The 17,490-nt window shown below is 45.9% G+C and overlaps 1 protein-coding gene across 1 annotated transcript; it reads right to left on the bottom strand.

Moving 5' to 3' along the window:
• Positions 1–874: 874 nt before the first annotated feature.
• LOC311510794 (keratin, type II cytoskeletal cochleal-like) lies at positions 875–12,437 on the bottom strand. Its single transcript, XM_084610783.1, has 9 exons — positions 11,916–12,437; positions 10,731–10,939; positions 8,593–8,653; positions 6,865–6,960; positions 6,440–6,604; positions 5,223–5,348; positions 4,116–4,336; positions 3,020–3,054; positions 875–1,581 (listed from the first exon to the last, which is right to left on the bottom strand). The coding sequence occupies exons 1-9, from the start codon at positions 12,378–12,380 to the stop codon at positions 1,355–1,357; spliced, it is 1,605 nt and encodes a 534-aa protein (XP_084466909.1). The 5' UTR covers positions 12,381–12,437; the 3' UTR covers positions 875–1,354.
• Between the last annotated feature and the right edge of the window lie 5,053 nt (positions 12,438–17,490).

Here is a 17,490-nt window from a genome sequence, read left to right as displayed (position 1 = left end):
CTCAGACTGCAATAACTAGGAGGAAAATATGGGAAGTAATGAATAATTCCATCTGTGCATAGGGCCAGTCTTATAAAACGTGTTATAAAGTTAGGCTTTTGAGTAAATTGCATAACAGACCATAAGGCCACATTGCAGACAGATAGGTTGATTGCAGTTTACTGAAGAAGTTTCATGAAATCAGGATACTTCAACACAAGCATAAAGTAATAGGAACTGTGGTAATGGGGATCGTGGTACATAAAAGCTCGGAACCTCCCCCCCCCTCGGCTCCCCCAGATAAAAACACAAGCGAAGAACACAGGCAATGAGATACAGACATTTTTTACATGTGATACGGCTCGTAACGGTCACCAAAGCATAATGTTCACCCTTTCGTTTCTGTGTATTTGTTACTGTGCACATATAAGCCATAGATCTTGTGTTATCTCTACTTCATGTTCGTGCTCTCCTGGCTGACAGAGAGGAGCTTGGTTCAATTGTAAGGTTTGCACAGGATCTAGAAACCTGTGGCTATGTGGGTGCTAATGCCCCATTGGATATAGGCGTGAGTTACGAGGGTCTGAGTAGCGAATCCACTGACTATTAAGCAAGCGGTAGTCTAGTATAGAAGACGAACCAGTGGCAACGAAGACTATATTATATGACGCAGGTAGTGTGAGAAAAATACCCCAGAGAGAAAGGGGATATGGTAGGACCAAGATGAATTCAGAAATATTAAGGCCGCCTCTTATTGGATGTAACACACCTGTTCGCCAAACCCGCTGGTGAGAGATATTGCACCTCCCAAGCACTAGGGGGAGAGAGAGGCCTCTGTTAGTTGACTAATGTGGAACACAAAGATGGGAACATGACTCACTAGGCAAGCCTGATGTTTATTTAGAGAAAAAACATTTACATGTAGCCATGCATAGGGCCAGCTTCAGCTCTCGGTTACGCTGGTGTAAATCTGGATTTGGCGTTACTCCGGATTTACACTGATCCAAGCAAGAGCAGCGAGAAGATCAAAATCTGTTAATTTCGATGAGCCAAGTTCTGCCGCCCCGGAACTCGTTAACCAGCAGGGCCAATTATTCATTCAGGATTCGCATGAAGCCGTTAAGGCGCCGGCTGGGGTTTGATGCGCTACGCCTGCGAGTTAAGCGGGGTGGAGAAAAGGCTTGTCTTCCTTAAGCCAATAAATGCCTCACCTAATGGGAAGGTGATTCATGCAGCTTTTAAATGGTATTTACTGGGAGCTTTTCCTCCCCTGCAAGCCTGTGCCTTGGAGATGGTTTGGGCTGTGCTGCCACAAGGAGGCCGTGTCATATTTCTTCTCTTCAGGCTGGGGTGAATTGCGGGCTTGGTTGGTGCTTTAGCTGCGGATGCTCTTTTTGGTCGAGGTGGTTTTCGAGACGATCTTCATGCTGGAGCTGCTTCCCCCTCCAGCTCCGAATCCTCCCATCAGACCTCTCCCGCTGCTGGCGCTGAAGCTGCTTCCTCCAATGCCGTAGCCGAGTCCAGCCGCATTTCCCAGCCCGACCCCCAGGCCCAGCCCACCCCCAGCGCCATAGCTGCTTCCACCGGCCGAGCTGACCACAGCTGTGAAGCGGAAGAAAGCAGAGGTTTAGATGGCACGGAGCAGCAGCCTGCCAGTCACAGAAGGAAAGGCAAACCTTTTGTTTCAAATGGCTGAACCTGGAGATTCAAACGGTTTCCACCAGGTCCCTTGGAGATCCTCCTGCTGTCTAGTATATTTCATCACCATGCAGTTGCCTAATACTCATGCAGAGTTTCTATTCTTCCCCTGCAGGGGGCAGGTTACTAAATCCCATTGAAATCAGGCTGCCTAATTTTGGCTTCCCTTAAAGTTTCCCCTTTGCTCATTTAATTTAACCCTTCTCCTTTCCTGGTCTACAAGTACCTGTCTCTCAGAGATGGACCCATATGCTTTTTCTCCTTATCATTTATTGGGCCAAACTATGTAGTACGGCCCCAATTCTTCCCATTTATACTGATTTTATGACTTTGCCAACCTCAATGGCGTTACTCCCGCTGTCACTGAGAGCAGAATAGGACCCATTTAGGTCTTTCAATCTTTACCCTCCAGACCTTGGGTTTAATTCTGGATTCTTGTTGGTTTGTTGATGTCTTTCTGGTCACAAAAGGTGCTCTCGGGGCAAGACCCTTGCATTCCATTCCACTGACAATAGCCCTTTCTCACACGAGTATTCTCACTGCCTTCCATAGGCCCAAGGGTGGAAATCACTATTGTTCAGACTCCGACACACAGAGACTCTGCGCCACTTTTGTGGGATTTAGGAGGTTCACATGCCTTGTGCTTGCCCCTTTTCACAAGGGTGATTTGCATCCCAAATACATGATGAGACGTTCTCATGTTCAAGATCTGACCTAAGAGAAATATTCGGGGTACTGCTGTCTCAACTGTGCCATACAGAGCTTCAAAACCCCAAATGCATTACATATCTGCTACCTTGCATGGTACTAAGTATCAGAGGGGTATCCACAAAAACAACGAATTCACAAAAACAATTTGTTTTTGTGAATTCTAACACGGTTACCCCTCTGATATCTACTACCATAATTTATTGCAGCCTCATATAGCATCATAAATATGTAGGGCGGGAAGGGACCTCGAGAGGTTATCAAGTCCAGCCCCCCGCGCTGAGGCAGGACCAAAGAAACCCCAGACCATCCCTGACAGGGGTTTGTCCAACTTGTTCTTCAAAACTTCCAATGACGGGGGTTCCACATCCTCCCTTGGAAAGCTATTCCAGAGCTTAACTACCCTTATAATCAGAAAGTTTTTCCTAATGTCTAACCTCAATCTCTCTTGCTGTAAATTAAGCCCGTTAATTCTTGTCCTACTTTCAGTGGACATGGAGAACAATTGATCGCTATCCCTTTGTATTTCAGTTGCTCTGCAGTATCAGCAAACCCTAGCTCTTCCTAGGAATAATGACTCTCTTTGAGTTGTCATCTCATTGAGCATCTAGCATTTGGGAGCCAGAATACTTACAGATGTTCACTGCACCAACACCTTCTCCAGCTAGCCTGTTAGAGGGGGAAAAAAAGGAAGGTGTTGTTATGATTGTTATAAGCAATTTGCCGCCCAGGATTGTGGTACTGAGTAATTTAGAAGGCTAAAACATTTAGCACTACAGTAAGACCAGTCTTCCTTGGTGAAGTTCAGATGCGAAATTGAAACAATACCCATTAACTTGTAGGAAGATCAATACGTTCTATGTTTGAAATTTGAAATACAGTTTTAGGACCCGAACCTCAGCTGATTTACACTAGCCTAGCCCTGTCAATGTCAGTGGAGTGATACCAACGTTTACATCAGTGGAAGATCTGTCCCTGAAATTCACCACTGGGCAGAAGGCCAGTGCAAAAGACCTATGTAACACCTAAGGGTACGTCTACATAGCAAAGAAAAACTTGTGGCCAGCCCAGGCCAGCTGACTTGGGTTCACGGGGCTTGGGCTGCGGGGCTGTTTCATTGCCTCCCACCTCGCAGGGTCCTAAAGCCCGGGCTTCAGCCTGAACCCAGATGTCTACACAGCAACAAAACAGTCCCACAGCCCGAGCCCCATGAGCCTGAGTCAACTGGCATGGGCCAGCCACAGGTGCCTAGTTGCTGTGTAGACATACCCTGAGTCTCTTAAGTGGTGCACATGTAATATTTTTGGCCATCTGATCTGGATTCAATTTCATCCTCTGAGCATCGAATTGTGTCCCATATTCACAGGCCTTAATAACTCCAATTTCTGTGTATTTCTTTTTCACTGCACAAAATTCAACTAAAACGAACCCTTTTCCCATTTTATTAAAAAATGTCTTTGAAACTCTTCAAGCTTTCGCTTACTTCACCCCCAGATCAATCTTCCTCCCCTCAACCCCTCCCCCTGGCTGAATATTTTTGGAGTTTTCAGTGGGAATGTGAAAATATTTCCTTTTCGGCAATTGAAATTTTTGGACTTTGGGGGTTTTTTTGACAAAAACTGATTTTTTATTTTTTTTTTTTTGCAACAATTTAAACCGAGAAGCCATTTTTTGTCCAGAACTGTTTTAAGGTATTTTTTTCAGCCAGCTCTAATGTATAGCCCACCCACCTGCTCTCCTCTCCTTCCAGCAGCTTCCTGTAGGTGGCGATCTCGATATCCAGCGCCAGCTTGACGTTCATCAGCTCCTGGTACTCCCGCAGCTGGCGCGCCATGTCTGCCTTGGCCTTCTGCAGGGCTTCCTCCAGCTCAGCTAGTTTTGCCTGGGCATCTTTAAGGGCTAGTTCGCCACGCTGCTCAGCATCGGCAATGGCTGTCTGCAGATTGGCGCACTGCGAAGGCAGGAAATGAGTATGATGAATGAATCCCATTGGGAGCGCATGTGCATTTGCAATCTACTAGACTGAGCATTTCAGTGGGACCAATCAGGGGTGGCAAGGATGCTAGCAGAAAGGTTGCAAGCTTGTGGCCCGTATCACTGAACTGTGTGTACAGACACTCCCCGGGTTACGCAAGACCTGTCTTACACAAATTTGCACTTACGGAAAAAGTTCTATAAGCCAGAAATAGGATTTTCGAGTTGCGTAAATTTTTGCACAATGTACGGGTATAGGTTTCCGACTTATGCAAAATTTGAGTCATGCAAGGCTTTCCAGAACGGAACGATTGTGTAAGTCGGGGGGGAGTCTGTATGTATTTCTTGACTCAATATGAAACTCAGGGTTATAGAGATTGGCCCAGATCTCCATTTGGTGCCTTTAAGCCACCTCTGCACTCCCTAGATCTCTAAGCTTGACACCCCCTCCAGCCCCTGCCCCCTAAAACAACCTCAGGGCTGTGTAACTTATTCAGCCCTCTCGGCACCATCATCATAATAATCCCTACCTCTTATATTGTGCTTTTTCTCAGTAGTTCTCAAAGTTCTTTACAACAGGAGCTCAGTGTAGTTATCTCCGTTTTACAGAAGGGGAAAGTGAAGCAGAAAGGTGACGTGACTTGCCCAAGGTCATCCGCAGGCCAGTGGCAGAGCCAGGATTTGAACCCATCTCTCCACACTGCCCGTTATTGCTGGAGTACAGCATGCTCCAGCCATTGCCTCTCATACTTTTGGTAGCATGGAGCTGCTGCTAAGGCAGTCCTGAATTCCTAGGGGGTTTCCAGTCCTGAAATTCTGAGATCCCTCCTTCCCCTTCGCCCACGTCCCAGCATGTAACTTGCCTGCTTCTTCACATTGTCAATTTCAGAGTGGAGCCTCTGAATCATGCGGTTCATCTCAGAGAGCTCGATCTTGGTGTTGTGCAGGTCGACCCCATGTTTGCCAGCGGTCAGCTGCAGCTCCTCATACTGTGATAGAAGGGAGGGGTGGGATAGAGGTGACACAGTCAGACATGGAGAGGAGGGTGAAATGGGCAACATAGGGGATCACAGTGAGCCACGGGAAACTATTAAAGGGAACTGATTTCTTCCACCTCTTCCTTTGTGGGTAGCTACATTGATGCTTAGAGCTAGGGGTGTGATTCCCATCTTGCATAGACATACTTGCGCTAGCTCTCCTTGAGCTGGTGTGCTAAAAATAAGAGTGTAGTTGTGATCACATGGGCAGTGGCAACGGTGGCACGGGCTAGCTGCCCCGAATATGGACCAACAGGTTCGAGGTGGGTTAGTATGTCTACATGAGCTGGGAATCACAACCCAGACCCAAATGTAGACATATCCTAAAATTCAGTCTTGCTTAGAAACTATAACGCATTTCACTGTTCCCCTGCCTCAGTAAGAAATTCAAGGTCCATATGGCAAGGAGGTGAAATGCATTTCTAAGGGTGTATCTACACGGGGGGTGTAGTTTCCAGCTCAGGTAGACATACCTGCTCTAGCTCTGATCAAGTTAGCATACTGAAAATATCAGTATAACGGTGACGGTATGAAAGGCAGTATGGGATAGCCTTCATGTGTACAACCCCATGTGAAACTCTAGGTCTGTTCTTGGGGCGTACTTTTCCATCCTGCAAAAACTTTTGAGATAAAAAACAACCACAACAAAATTGTCCTGAATTGGGGCAAAGAGTCAAAATTTCAAAAATTTTCATAAACTGAAATTCTCCCCCCTCCCCGCAAATTGTGTTTCGGTTCAGCTTCGATGAATTCAATGTTTTGTTTCCATTTTGACCCCTTTTAAAATTATTTTTAAAGAAATAAAATGAAATAAATTTGAAACAACAAGTCATTTCAAAAGCAAAACGTGTTCTGATAATGTTGAAACTTTCCCCTCCAATTCTTTTTTTAAAATGTTGTCTGGATCGATAACAATTCTGCGGAAATTTTCGCTTTGGTTGGAACGACACTTTTCCACAGAAAACTGGTTTGACGAACTTCTCTCCACCAAACCTAGTGATGAATATCCTAGTTCAAACTCTCAGAACTCCAGTGCCACTCACCTTGGTTTGGTACCAAGACTCCGCCTCAGTTCGGCTCCTGTTAGCAATATCCTCGTACTGAGCTTTGACCTCTGCGATGATGCCGTCCAGGTTCAGATTTCGGCTGTTGTCCATTGAAAGGACGACAGACGTGTCTGAGATTTGTGACTGCAAATGAGCTAATTCCTGGAAATCAAAGAAAAATGACATTTTGGGATCTGGATCTCTCCTCCTCTCCTGTTTTGAGCCTTCTTCACAGAAACGTTGCATGGTAAAACACCAACATAAAGGGAACCACAGCCCTGTAAACTCCATGCATGGCTATGAGCATGTATCTCTGAGTGGTTTGATTCTCTCTGATGTAAAGTTGGCTTCTGGGGTGGGTGGGGTGAAAAATGGCATTAGGTTTGCCCCAGGAGACTTGGGAAAATTAGAATGGTCCTTACTGCTTCATAGAGAGCTCTCAGGAAGTTGATCTCGTCAGTTAGGGCATCCACTTTAGCCTCCAGCTCCACCTTGTTCATGTAGGCAATGTCCACATCCTGAAAACATAGGAACAGAGACTGTCTAGCCAAACACTGCACAGCTGTGTTCCCCTATGAGGGCCAGCATGGCCAAACACAAGCTGCCGGAGAACAACCCAGATGTATGGGCTATCTGATCTCTGTGGTTTTTGGATGAAAAAGCTTTCGGTGGACAAAATGTAGAGTGGCTCTAAACAGTCTCTTTCCCCCATGATCATCCCTGTAGCTATTGAATGGAATTTCCAAAGCAATCTGAGGGCGTTAGACACCCAAATCCCATGGGCACTGGGCACTGAACTTCCTTACACACCTTTGTCTATTGCCCCCTGGATTGTTCAGGACCTAAGGGACTTACATGGCCACCGTTACCAAGGTTACGGAGCACCTCGCAGTCTTTGAATGGAGTTATCCTCACAGTGTCCCTATGAGATGGGGAAGCACTATACCCATTTCACAGCTGGAAAATTGAGGCACAGAGCCACTAAGGCCTGAAGGCACAAAAGGAGTTAGCCATTGTGGTGCTCAGATGACTCTGCCCCGGCTGACTCTTTGAAGGTGTATTTACACTGCATCCTACTTTTGGCGGCTCTTAGAGTACGTACACGCCACATCCCATCTGCCCCCCTCTCCCCCAGCACAGGTATAAATTGCAAGGTAGATGACTCTAGCCTGCTGGGTAGAGGACTCACCTGGGAGGTGAGTGCCCCAGGAGCCAGTTGCCCTGCTCCCATGACTCTAATTATTTAATCCAGTGTGCAAGAGCTTCACCAGGAGAGAGTAAGGGAGTCCTAGGTCAGAATATCCTGTAACTCAGTGGTTATGGCACTCACCTCAGAGGCAGCAGTTCCCTCTTCAAATCACTTCTCCCCCTCAGATGAGAGAGGACCTGAACTGGGGATCTCCCACATCCCTTAACCAGTGGGCTAAAAGCTAGGAGGGAGGTCTCCCTTCCCAGCTATTTGGTAATGAACTGTGAATTGCTCTGGGTCTTAGGCGGGAGATAGGCGGCCAGCGGGAGTGAACATCTGTTAACTTTCACGGCAAACGTTTCGGCGCAGAGTGAGTTTCGGCACCTACGGGGCTCGGTGGGAGTTTTGTCGTCCCCAAACTGGTCCTAAGACACCTTACTCCTTTTGCACATTTGGGCCTAGGGGACTTACCCAAGCAACAGAGCAGGGAATTGAAGCTGGGTCTCCCAGCTCCTGGGCTAACTTCTAGCTATTGCTGGGCAGGGGCTGTGTAAGATGGGGAGCGCATGGCAGGCTGGATGGGAGTGGGTAAATGCTCTAAATATGCATGGAGAGATGAGAGTAGTGTCAACCTGAGAAGTGGCAGAACAGCCAGGGTAGAGGTTAACAGCTGGGGCTGACTCAGTGTCCCTTGGGAGCTGGTCCCCTGGGCTTTGGGCCAGGCCCTAGGAGAGGAAGTTCTGGTGCTGCTGGCTGATCCAGAGGCCCATCATTATCCTGGCTGGATGGCAGAAGGAGAGGCAGACCGGTCCGCCAGCTCTACCTACAAGAAGGGTTCCAGCGAGGATTGGGGGGAGAGCTGCGCCCTTTGATCTCTCAGGCTTGAAAGTGTAAAACAAATACAAACAATTCTTTTTTTAAAAATTAAGTCCCCTGTTCCTTTTTTATCGAGATCACTTGCCTTCTTGAGCACCACAAACTCATTCTCTGCAGCCGTGCGCTTGCTGATCTCATCTTCGTACCTGGGCAGGAAGAAGGGTAGACAGGAGCCTTGTTACGGCTGGTGTAAGTATAACTGTTTAGTAGCCATTACCTGCACTCTCCGAGCCCTTGCCATGTGGTTTTCCTTGCATACCCTGGGCTGTTGCTACTAATGGCCAAGATATTTACAGTGGCTATCAAGGAAATTGACAGAGCCTGTTCTGATAGACCATTTACCAGCTGGGCACAGGCCTCCTTGGACATCAGAAGGAGCAGCAGGATGATGTTGTGTATCTTCTGCCTGTATTGTGGCAGGCATATGTGACCAGTCTAGTTACAAATACGGTACCCCGGGGCCAGACAATGGAAGGATGTCATCAGAGAACCTACAAGCCTTCATTAAAGGCATGTTTTATCCTCCTCTAATTTTCCATCCTGCATGAAAGAAGTCTTGTAATCCCTGTAACTTTTCTCAGGCTGGAAGGGGTGGGAGGAGACCTGGTTGAGCTCATCCGTGCCACACCTGCGTTAGTCAGTAGGGGCTGGATTCTGCACTGATGCCTTTCGTCCTGTTGACTTCAGTGGAGCCGCAAATGCAGGGGGTCTGAGGGCAGACTCTGGCCCAGTGCTTGTTTCTGGTACATGAAGAATCCAGAGTCTGAGTCCAGGATTTGACTCTCCTGCTTGGTAGTACATAGCGATACCACTGAGCACTTGCGGGAGTATAAAGGCTAACACTAAACACAGACTGCTGCCCAGCCCATCATAAATTAATTCATTGAGGGGGAGATTAAGGGCTACAATTTAAAGAGAGATTTTGTGCAGCTAATAAAACAAGTCAGGCCGGCCTGACTCTTCATGGAAGGAAAGATTTCAGACACCTCCGCCTCGGGAATACAACAGCCATTAGAGGCGTTATGATGGAACAAAGTGGCAGCCTGCATAGGTTTGTATGTATCTTAGCTGCTACAGAGGGAAAATTCATTCAGCGTGTGCCTATTTCTGTAAAAGCCAAACTGAGTATGTATTTCTTGTTGTGGGACAAATTTGTTTAAAAAGTCAACGGAACAACGCCCCCCCCAAAACCCACTAAAATAAAATCGACAAGGAGAGCAAGCATCTCCCATGCTCCTTTCAACTCCCCGCCTCCATGTACAGCCATGAAACAAGCCACAGGCTTTTCCCATTAGCCAATTAGAGATTCTGGGGGATAATTTCAGGACAGCGGCTCCAATTCATCCCTGTTCAGCAGAGCACTTATGCACGTGCTTTCCTCAGAGACAACCCGTGCCTGCCGATACGGGGGGCGTGAGGGCAGCTGGGTTCAGCAGAAGCACTGAGCGTGCTTGAGGCCAGAGTGAACCCTTGGGGCTGTGCGGTCCATCCCTGGAAACAGATCCCAAGAGTCATAGATTTCAAGGCTTGAAGGGATCATGGTGATGATTAAGTTAAACTTTCTGAGTCACACAAACCATAGAATTTCACACAGGAATTCCTGCATTGACCCCAGCAGACTTCATAACAACACGCTCTCAGTCCCTGATTCAGAAAAGCATCATGATTCAGAAAGAGAGCTTAACTTCAAGCATGTTCTTAAGTGCTTTTCTGCATTGGGTCCCTAAACTGGAATTTTGGGGACTTCTGAAAGTCAGGGAAAAAACCCTGCCCCATTGAAATCGGTGAGAGTTTTGCCACTGACCTGCTGAGGGTATAACAGTCAGGGTGCATGAATACGCAGTTCTGCACATTGTGTCATTTTATTTCCTCTTGGCTTGTCTTCATGTACAGCACTGCAGCAGTGTAGCTGCTCCAGGGCAGGTGTGTCGGGCTTCTCCCGTCTGCATGGATAATCCACCTCTGCAAGAGGTGGTAGCTGTGTGGACGGGAGAAGCTCTCCTGTTGACATAGCGCTGTCCACACCGGGGATTAGGTCGGTATAACTACATCGCTCAGGGATGGATTTTCACGCCCCTGAATGACGTACTGATGCCGATGTAAGTTTGTAGTGCAGACCTGGCCTTCGTTTTCCAGTACTACACCGATGGGTATGGCATAAGAATTTGAGTACAATAGCAGAGCATTGCGTAGCAGAATAGAATTCCTTCCAGTTTTGCTTACCTGATCCTGAAATCTTCTACTGTGTTCTGCATGTTCTTCAGCTCTCCATCCAGCTGAAGCCTTTCACCTCCAAGAGCTTCTAGTTGCCTCCTCAAGTTATTGATGTAAGCCTCAAACATGGGTTCAATATTACTTTTCGTGGTTTTTTGCTCCTGCAACAGGCACCATTTGGTCTCCAGCACCTTATTCTGCTGCTCCAGGAACCGGACCTAAATCCCATCAGACAAAATACTGAAGCATTTGAAGTAGCCTCATCAACTTACCAGGAAAAAGACAACACCTCAGCCGCACTTCTTATGAACTAGATGTGAAGGTCTCCTGGTCCGGGACTTTGTCTTACGTGCATTATGGCTTTAAATGGGCATGTACATCTAATACACAACCACACAAGTCAGAAAAACGGGGGCTAATAGTCAATTGCTTCCATCTGTCTAGATAAACGCGTGTATATTCTGGTGCCAGCAGAGAGACAAGGTGGGTGAGGTAATATCCTGGGACCGACACAGCGACAACAACACTGTAGCATCAGCAAACATTTTACATTTTAAGCTCTTGGGACTGAGACCATATCTTCCTTTACATCTTATTCACATTGTTGGGTGCTTAATAAGTGATAACCAGATGTTATTTGAGGTGGGACTTAAAAGAGAGGCACTACAATTTGTTTTAAACTTCATGTTCAACCAATACTCTTATGCAAATTGTTAGACAATCTATTTTTTTTTTTTTGGCAAGAAAACAGGCTCAGAGAGCTGCTCATGCAAATGCATAATGGAAATTGACCAGCCATGGCACAAAATCTCCTTGCCTACTTTCACAAAGAGGGTAACGCTATTTTAACTTGTCTGTTTTCAAGAACAAAAGTCTTTTCCCCAGCTAATTGTGCAAGTAAAAAACATCAGGAATCTTGCACTTCATATGCAAATGTTACAGAACTCTGAGAGACGGGATGATGAAGGATTGAAATCCATATTTCGTGGCTGGACTGTATCATTGTAGCAGATGGAACTAACGCCCTGGATCTGACCAGGGTGCAGAGTGAAAACCCAGATATGAACTGACTGTGAAGATTTTGTCACTCATAATGGAGAACAATATGAATCATAGAACATTTAACACATCTTGACTAGCCAGTGGCATGCATGCCAGGGATAGGCTTCATGGATGAAGCTGATCATGCCTTACCTTGTCGATGAAGGAGGCAAATTTATTGTTGAGGGTCTTGATCTGCTCCTTCTCCTCCTTCCGCACCTTCTGGATGGTGGGGTCGATCTCCAGGTTGAGGGGCGCCAGGAGGTTCTGGTTGACAGTGACTTCATGGATGCCACCAGCTCCGGGTGCGAATCCACCACCGAACCCATATTCAGCTCCACCAATCCTATACCCAGCCCCACCGTAACCTAATCCATAACCATATCCAGATCTAACAGCGTGATAGCCTCCGCTAACGGAAATTCTGTTGCTTCCACCTAGACCATGGAAGCTCCTGCTGCCGAAACCACCAGCACTGACCCGTCCCAGACCTCCGCTACCTCCCCGGGAAACAGAAATGGAGCTGAAGCTGGTTCGGCTACCTGGGATAACGGCAGAGGAGGCACTAAAATTCCTAGTGGCTCCACCTGACCTAATGCTGACGGTTTTCTGAGCCATGGCTTCCAATCGCAAGGCGTGAGGAGCTGTTGGGATGAGATGCAAAGGAGGAGAGAGATCCTTCTGTGCTCTGCGCTCGGGTCTGGAGTGTTCCCCCTTTTTATCTGTTTGAAGAGCTGGGCTTGGTCACAGAAGATCTCAGATCATTTGGCTGAATGAATCAGTTTGGTATGCCTGGCAGTGGCCCATCTTTCCCAACCCGCTAATCACTGGGCTGACCTGGAACATAATATCCTCGCAACCTATAAACTCATAAGCTAACCAGAATTTTCCAACCTGTACTTTTCACCACAGAGATTATTAATTTTTTTTTTCCAAAGGCTCCCTCAGGGTTTGCTTTTAACTTTGCACAAACAGCCTTTCATTTTCCAAGCTGAGGGGAATTAAGTAGGAAAGTTGTAGCTGCTGAGACAGCACCATTAGCATTTTTTGCTTCAGAACGGACCGGCTTTGCCACCCTTCTGCTTCCAGGGATCACCGTCCTTGTCCAGTCCTTAGGCATCGCTACCACCATGAAGTCAAAATGTGTCGTGCCTGAGTAGGGTCAGATGAATGGTGTTCTTAAGTTTTGAAAGACGAGTTGTTCATAATGTTCAGATTCTGACCCTGTTTACACTTGGGTATAAATCTGAAGCAACTCCAGTGAATTCAACAGCTTGTAGCTTCGGATATTTTAAGGGCCAAAGGGACAACTGCAGTAGTGGATCACAAGCTAACTATGAATCAACAGTGTAATACTGTTGCAAAAAAAGCAAACATCATTCTGGGCTGTATTAGGAGGAGTCTTGTAAGCAAGGTACGAAAAGTAATTCTTCCGCTCTACTCCATGCTGATTAGGCCTCAGCTGGAGTATTGTGTCCAGTTGTGGGCACCACATTTCAGGAAAGATGTGGACAAATTGGAGGAAGTTCAGAGAAGAGCAACAAAAATGATGAAAGGTCTCGAAAACATGACCTATGAGGGAAGATTGAAAAAATTGGGTTTGTTTGGAGAAGAGAAGACTGAGAGGGGACATGATAGCAGTTTTCAAGTACATAAAAGGTTGTTACAAAGAGGAAGGAGAAAAATTGTTCTTCTTAACCTCTGAAGATAGGACACGAAGCAATGGGCTTAAATTGTAGCAAGGGCGGTTTAGGTTGGACATTAGGAAAAACTTCCTGTCAGGGTGGTTAAGAACTGGAATAAATTACCAAGGGAGGTTGTGGAATCTCCATCACTGGGGATTTTTAAGAGCAGGTTAGACAAACGCCGGTCAGGGATGGTCTAGATAATATTTAGTCCTGCCCTGAGTGCAGGGGACTGGACTAGATAACCTCTCGAGGTCCCTTCCAGTCCTATGATTCTATGATTCCATGATAATCTAGGCTGACATCTTGCATAACACAGGCCGTAGAACTTCACTCAACAATTTTGTTCATAAGATCTCTTGGTATGATATTGTACAACCGTTCCCCAACTACTATTAGGGCACAGCTTTTCACGACCTTGTACAATAAAGGCAAATATGCCAGTAAATATCCTAGTGCATTGAGGTGAAAGGGCATCTTAAGCCTTTTCAGAAGCAAGGACAGTGGCTTCCCACACACACTTCAATTCTCCTTAGTAGTAACATGAACTCCTCTTAATTATGGTGCACTTCATTGGAATGTCTATATTTTGGGGAAATCTCCCAGAGAACCAATTTAGCTCGTTTAGGTGTCCATAAAGCTTCATAATCCTAAATAATGACGACTGTGGATATGCCAGGAGGGAATGGTCATACATTCGGCTTAATGGTGAGCTGTTCAGATAGTGTTAATAATAATTGGTCATACTTGGCATTTTGCATCAATATATTTAAAAGGGAAATGATAAGAGGCACTGATGTTATGCTTATTTTTCAGAGGGGCCCGATGAAGGACAGAGAGTTTGCAACTTGTCCAAAATCTCGCAGCCAGAGCTGGGGAACAGAACCTAGATCATCTGACTCCAAGCGGAATGTGTAATTTACTGAGCCCTGCTGCCAGCCAATAACTGGTATTTAACTAGGTTTTAAATAAGTGGGAAATTCTGAGTTCCTGCGTTTTTGTTAAGGGCTGAATCTTGGAGTTTGGGCCTTGACTTCAAGTCGCAACAGAGTTTGGCCCTCCAGTGCCAAACAAAGAAGAAATACAACTGAGAAGTAAAGAGTGTTATTTCAGTTCTTGCCCTTTAATTCAGGCCAGCATGTAATTTTCATTTAAATTTGGGGGATTCAATATACCTCTTTAAATGGTGTCTTCTCTTAGGCCCCAATTCTGCAAAACACTTAACACGCTTAGCTTTAAGCATATGCTTAAGCCCTATTGAGGGACTTAAGTGCATATTTAAGTGTTTGAATGAATCAGGGCCTTAACCAGGACAGTCCCCATGACCAGCATGATTTGCTAGGGTGTCCCTGATGTAATATCCGTTTTTAATATGGGTTTTAATATGGGCTTGATGCGCGAATTTCTGGGTGAAATTCTCTGGCCTGCGTTATGCAGGAGAGCCGCCTAGGTGACCAGAATGCTCCCTTTGAGTTTTAAAATCTTGGATTCTATGAACATCTCACACAGTCTCCATCAGGGGAGTCTCTTCTTCCTTTGCAAGAGGCTGAACTTGGTGTTTTAATAGGTCTTTTCCATTTCTAATTACTATGAGGTTAGTGAATTACATTTTTACTAACCCCTGCAGCTATTGTATCTACACGATAGGGTGAACCATAAAATCTGTTTGCACGAGGCAACTAGATTTATATCCCTGTGTTACTCATAGCATAAAATCTATAAAGGTGATACTATTTTGAAAACTGAAGCAATGAAGCGTGGTGTACCGCTGAGATGTTGACAGACGCTGCAATATTGCAGTGTAAAACACTAGACAGATAGTTTCTCCAGCTGATTGAAAATATCAGCCTCTTCTATTCCAAACATCTAAGGCTAAAATGTACTTTAAACTCGGAGATATAAATTTAGCTCCAGAAGTATACTACCTTGTCTTTGCAACATGGCCTGGTAGATAGCACCCTGGACAGGGACTCAGAGGACCTCCGTTCTATTTCTGGCCCACTGCGTGACTTTTTGGCAACTGTCTGCCTTTCTGTGCCTCAGTTTCCCCATCTGAAAAATAGGGATGGTGATCCTGACCTCCTTTGCATAGTGCTTTGCAGTGTATTGATGAAAAAGCACTGCATAAGGACTAGGTGTTGTTATTGTTATCTTACTAAGATAGCTATTTTTGACACGAGGTCCCTTTCCCCATCCTTTAAAAATAATGAATAAAAGCAGAGTTAATTATCCCAAGGGAGTCAAGCTTTTGGAATTTGGCAATTAACAGCACATGGGCCTCCTTTCTCTTGCACTGCATGTGCCAGTCAGTTTTCTCACTGAGTAGGTTTCTCATTTCATTTTGTGTCCTCACCAAATTATAAAGGAAGTTTCCCATTGCCAGTTCCTCCCATTCATCCCTAGCCGCTCTTCCAACCTGTGTTGGCTGACACTTATTTCTGTCTCAGGGCTAGATCATGTCTCTCCCTGTGGAAAAACCCATGGGAGAGGGAAACGTCTGTTGGAGACTCTTCTTCTTACTCTTCTCCTCAAACAAAGGGGAGGGATTCAGGCTCACAGAGGGTAGAATGTGGGTTGGTCAAAAAATTTCAAAATGGCTCAGCATCAGGGAAAGACTGTAGTGCCTCATGAGAGATATAGTCTGGCCAGCAAGCAAGGCCCATATAGGAGAAAGGGGGCATGAGTGGTTTGGAACCACAACTCCCATGAGGCACCACAATGGTTCAAGTGGACACAGAGATTAATGTTGACCTGACCGGAAACTAAATGTTTTTATTGAAAATATTGAATGGAAACGTTTTCAAATTGAAACGTTTTCAGAACTTTTAGTTCCATGAAAAGTTCCTACATTTGGACTGTTGGGGCATGAAAACAAATATGGAAATGCCAGAATTTCCCGCAGGATGGTAATTCTCTTTGTCTGACCATTCTCGTTGACAGAGGAAGAGCACGAGACCTATTATGAAGGGGATTTAAATTGCTCGTGGGCTTTTTGCTGGGCCTTTGCACCAGGGTGAATGTAAATCAGATAGAGCAGGGAGCTCTGATTCTTCACCCAAATTCTTCACCCTGATTCTTCACCCAAACTTGCAAAACACTAGAGAATAAACATTTTGAATCTGATTCACTAAAAAAAACCAAAACAAAACCCAAAACATGAAACTGGACTGGAGCGTGGACATGCTGAGTTGAAATTCCTCAGGAAAACAGTTGGTTATTTGAAAATCTGGTCTTAAGTTTTTTCAGACCCGTGAGAACCAATTGGGAGGGAAGCTCCATTGGCAGAAGATGAAATGAAGAGAAAGATTAGAAATCTTTACCACCCTGACACCTCGCCCTTCCCTGGCAAATCAAGCCTTTCAGCTTCAAACTACTTAATACCCAATGAGAGGAATCCTGAACAAATAGAAGTCAGTAGCAAAATTCCCTTGACTTCAATGAGGCCAAGATTTTACCCAGCATCTGGACGGATTTGGAGATCACTCAATATAGCTCCAATGCTGAAAGAGATTTGTATCTTACCTAAACCAAGCAAAGCCCTCCAGGGCTGGGAACTCACTTTCACACCAAAGGAACTCAAAGTTCTTTTTCCTGTCCAATTCTTAGTTTTCCTCCACACCCAACGGTTTGAACGAAATCACCCTCCGTTACATTCATGCTGCTCCACTGCGGCGGGAGGGGGGGGTGTCCTTTGTTAACGGGCTTCAGGTGGCTTCAAAACCATAGAACACAGTGAGTGCCACTAGAGGACTCCCAAGGTAATTAAAAGGAGACGACTCTGTTGCTATACACAAAACATTGGCGTCAATGGAATTTCACAGAGTGTAAATGGAGAGCAAAATTTGGCCCTGATGTGTATGCCCCTCAGCAAACTGCCTTACAAATGTGTGTCCATTTCCCTTAAACCAGGGGGGGCCAACCTGGGGCTCCAGAGCCACATGCGGCTCTTCAGAAGTTAACATGCGGCTCCTTGTCTAGGCCCCGACTCGGGGGCTGGAGCTGCAGGTGCCAAGTTTCCAATGTGCCGGGGGGTGCTCGCTGCT

This window comes from Lepidochelys olivacea, assembly GCF_965140295.1.
Source record: "Lepidochelys olivacea isolate rLepOli2 genome assembly, chromosome: 20".
Lineage (NCBI taxonomy): Eukaryota > Metazoa > Chordata > Testudines > Cheloniidae > Lepidochelys > Lepidochelys olivacea.
This window is presented reverse-complemented; position numbering and strand designations above follow the sequence as displayed.

Coding starts and splice junctions, on each gene's coding strand:
- LOC311510794 (XM_084610783.1), bottom strand. CDS start 12,380: ATGGCTCAGAAAACCGTCAGCATTAGGTCAGGTGGAGCCACTAGGAAT. Junction 10,940..11,915: donor TTGCCTCCTTCATCGACAAG/GTAAGGCATGAT, acceptor GATGGGATTTAG/GTCCGGTTCCTGGAGCAGCA. Junction 8,654..10,730: donor GTAGAAGATTTCAGGATCAG/GTAAGCAAAACT, acceptor CTTCCTGCCCAG/GTACGAAGATGAGATCAGCA.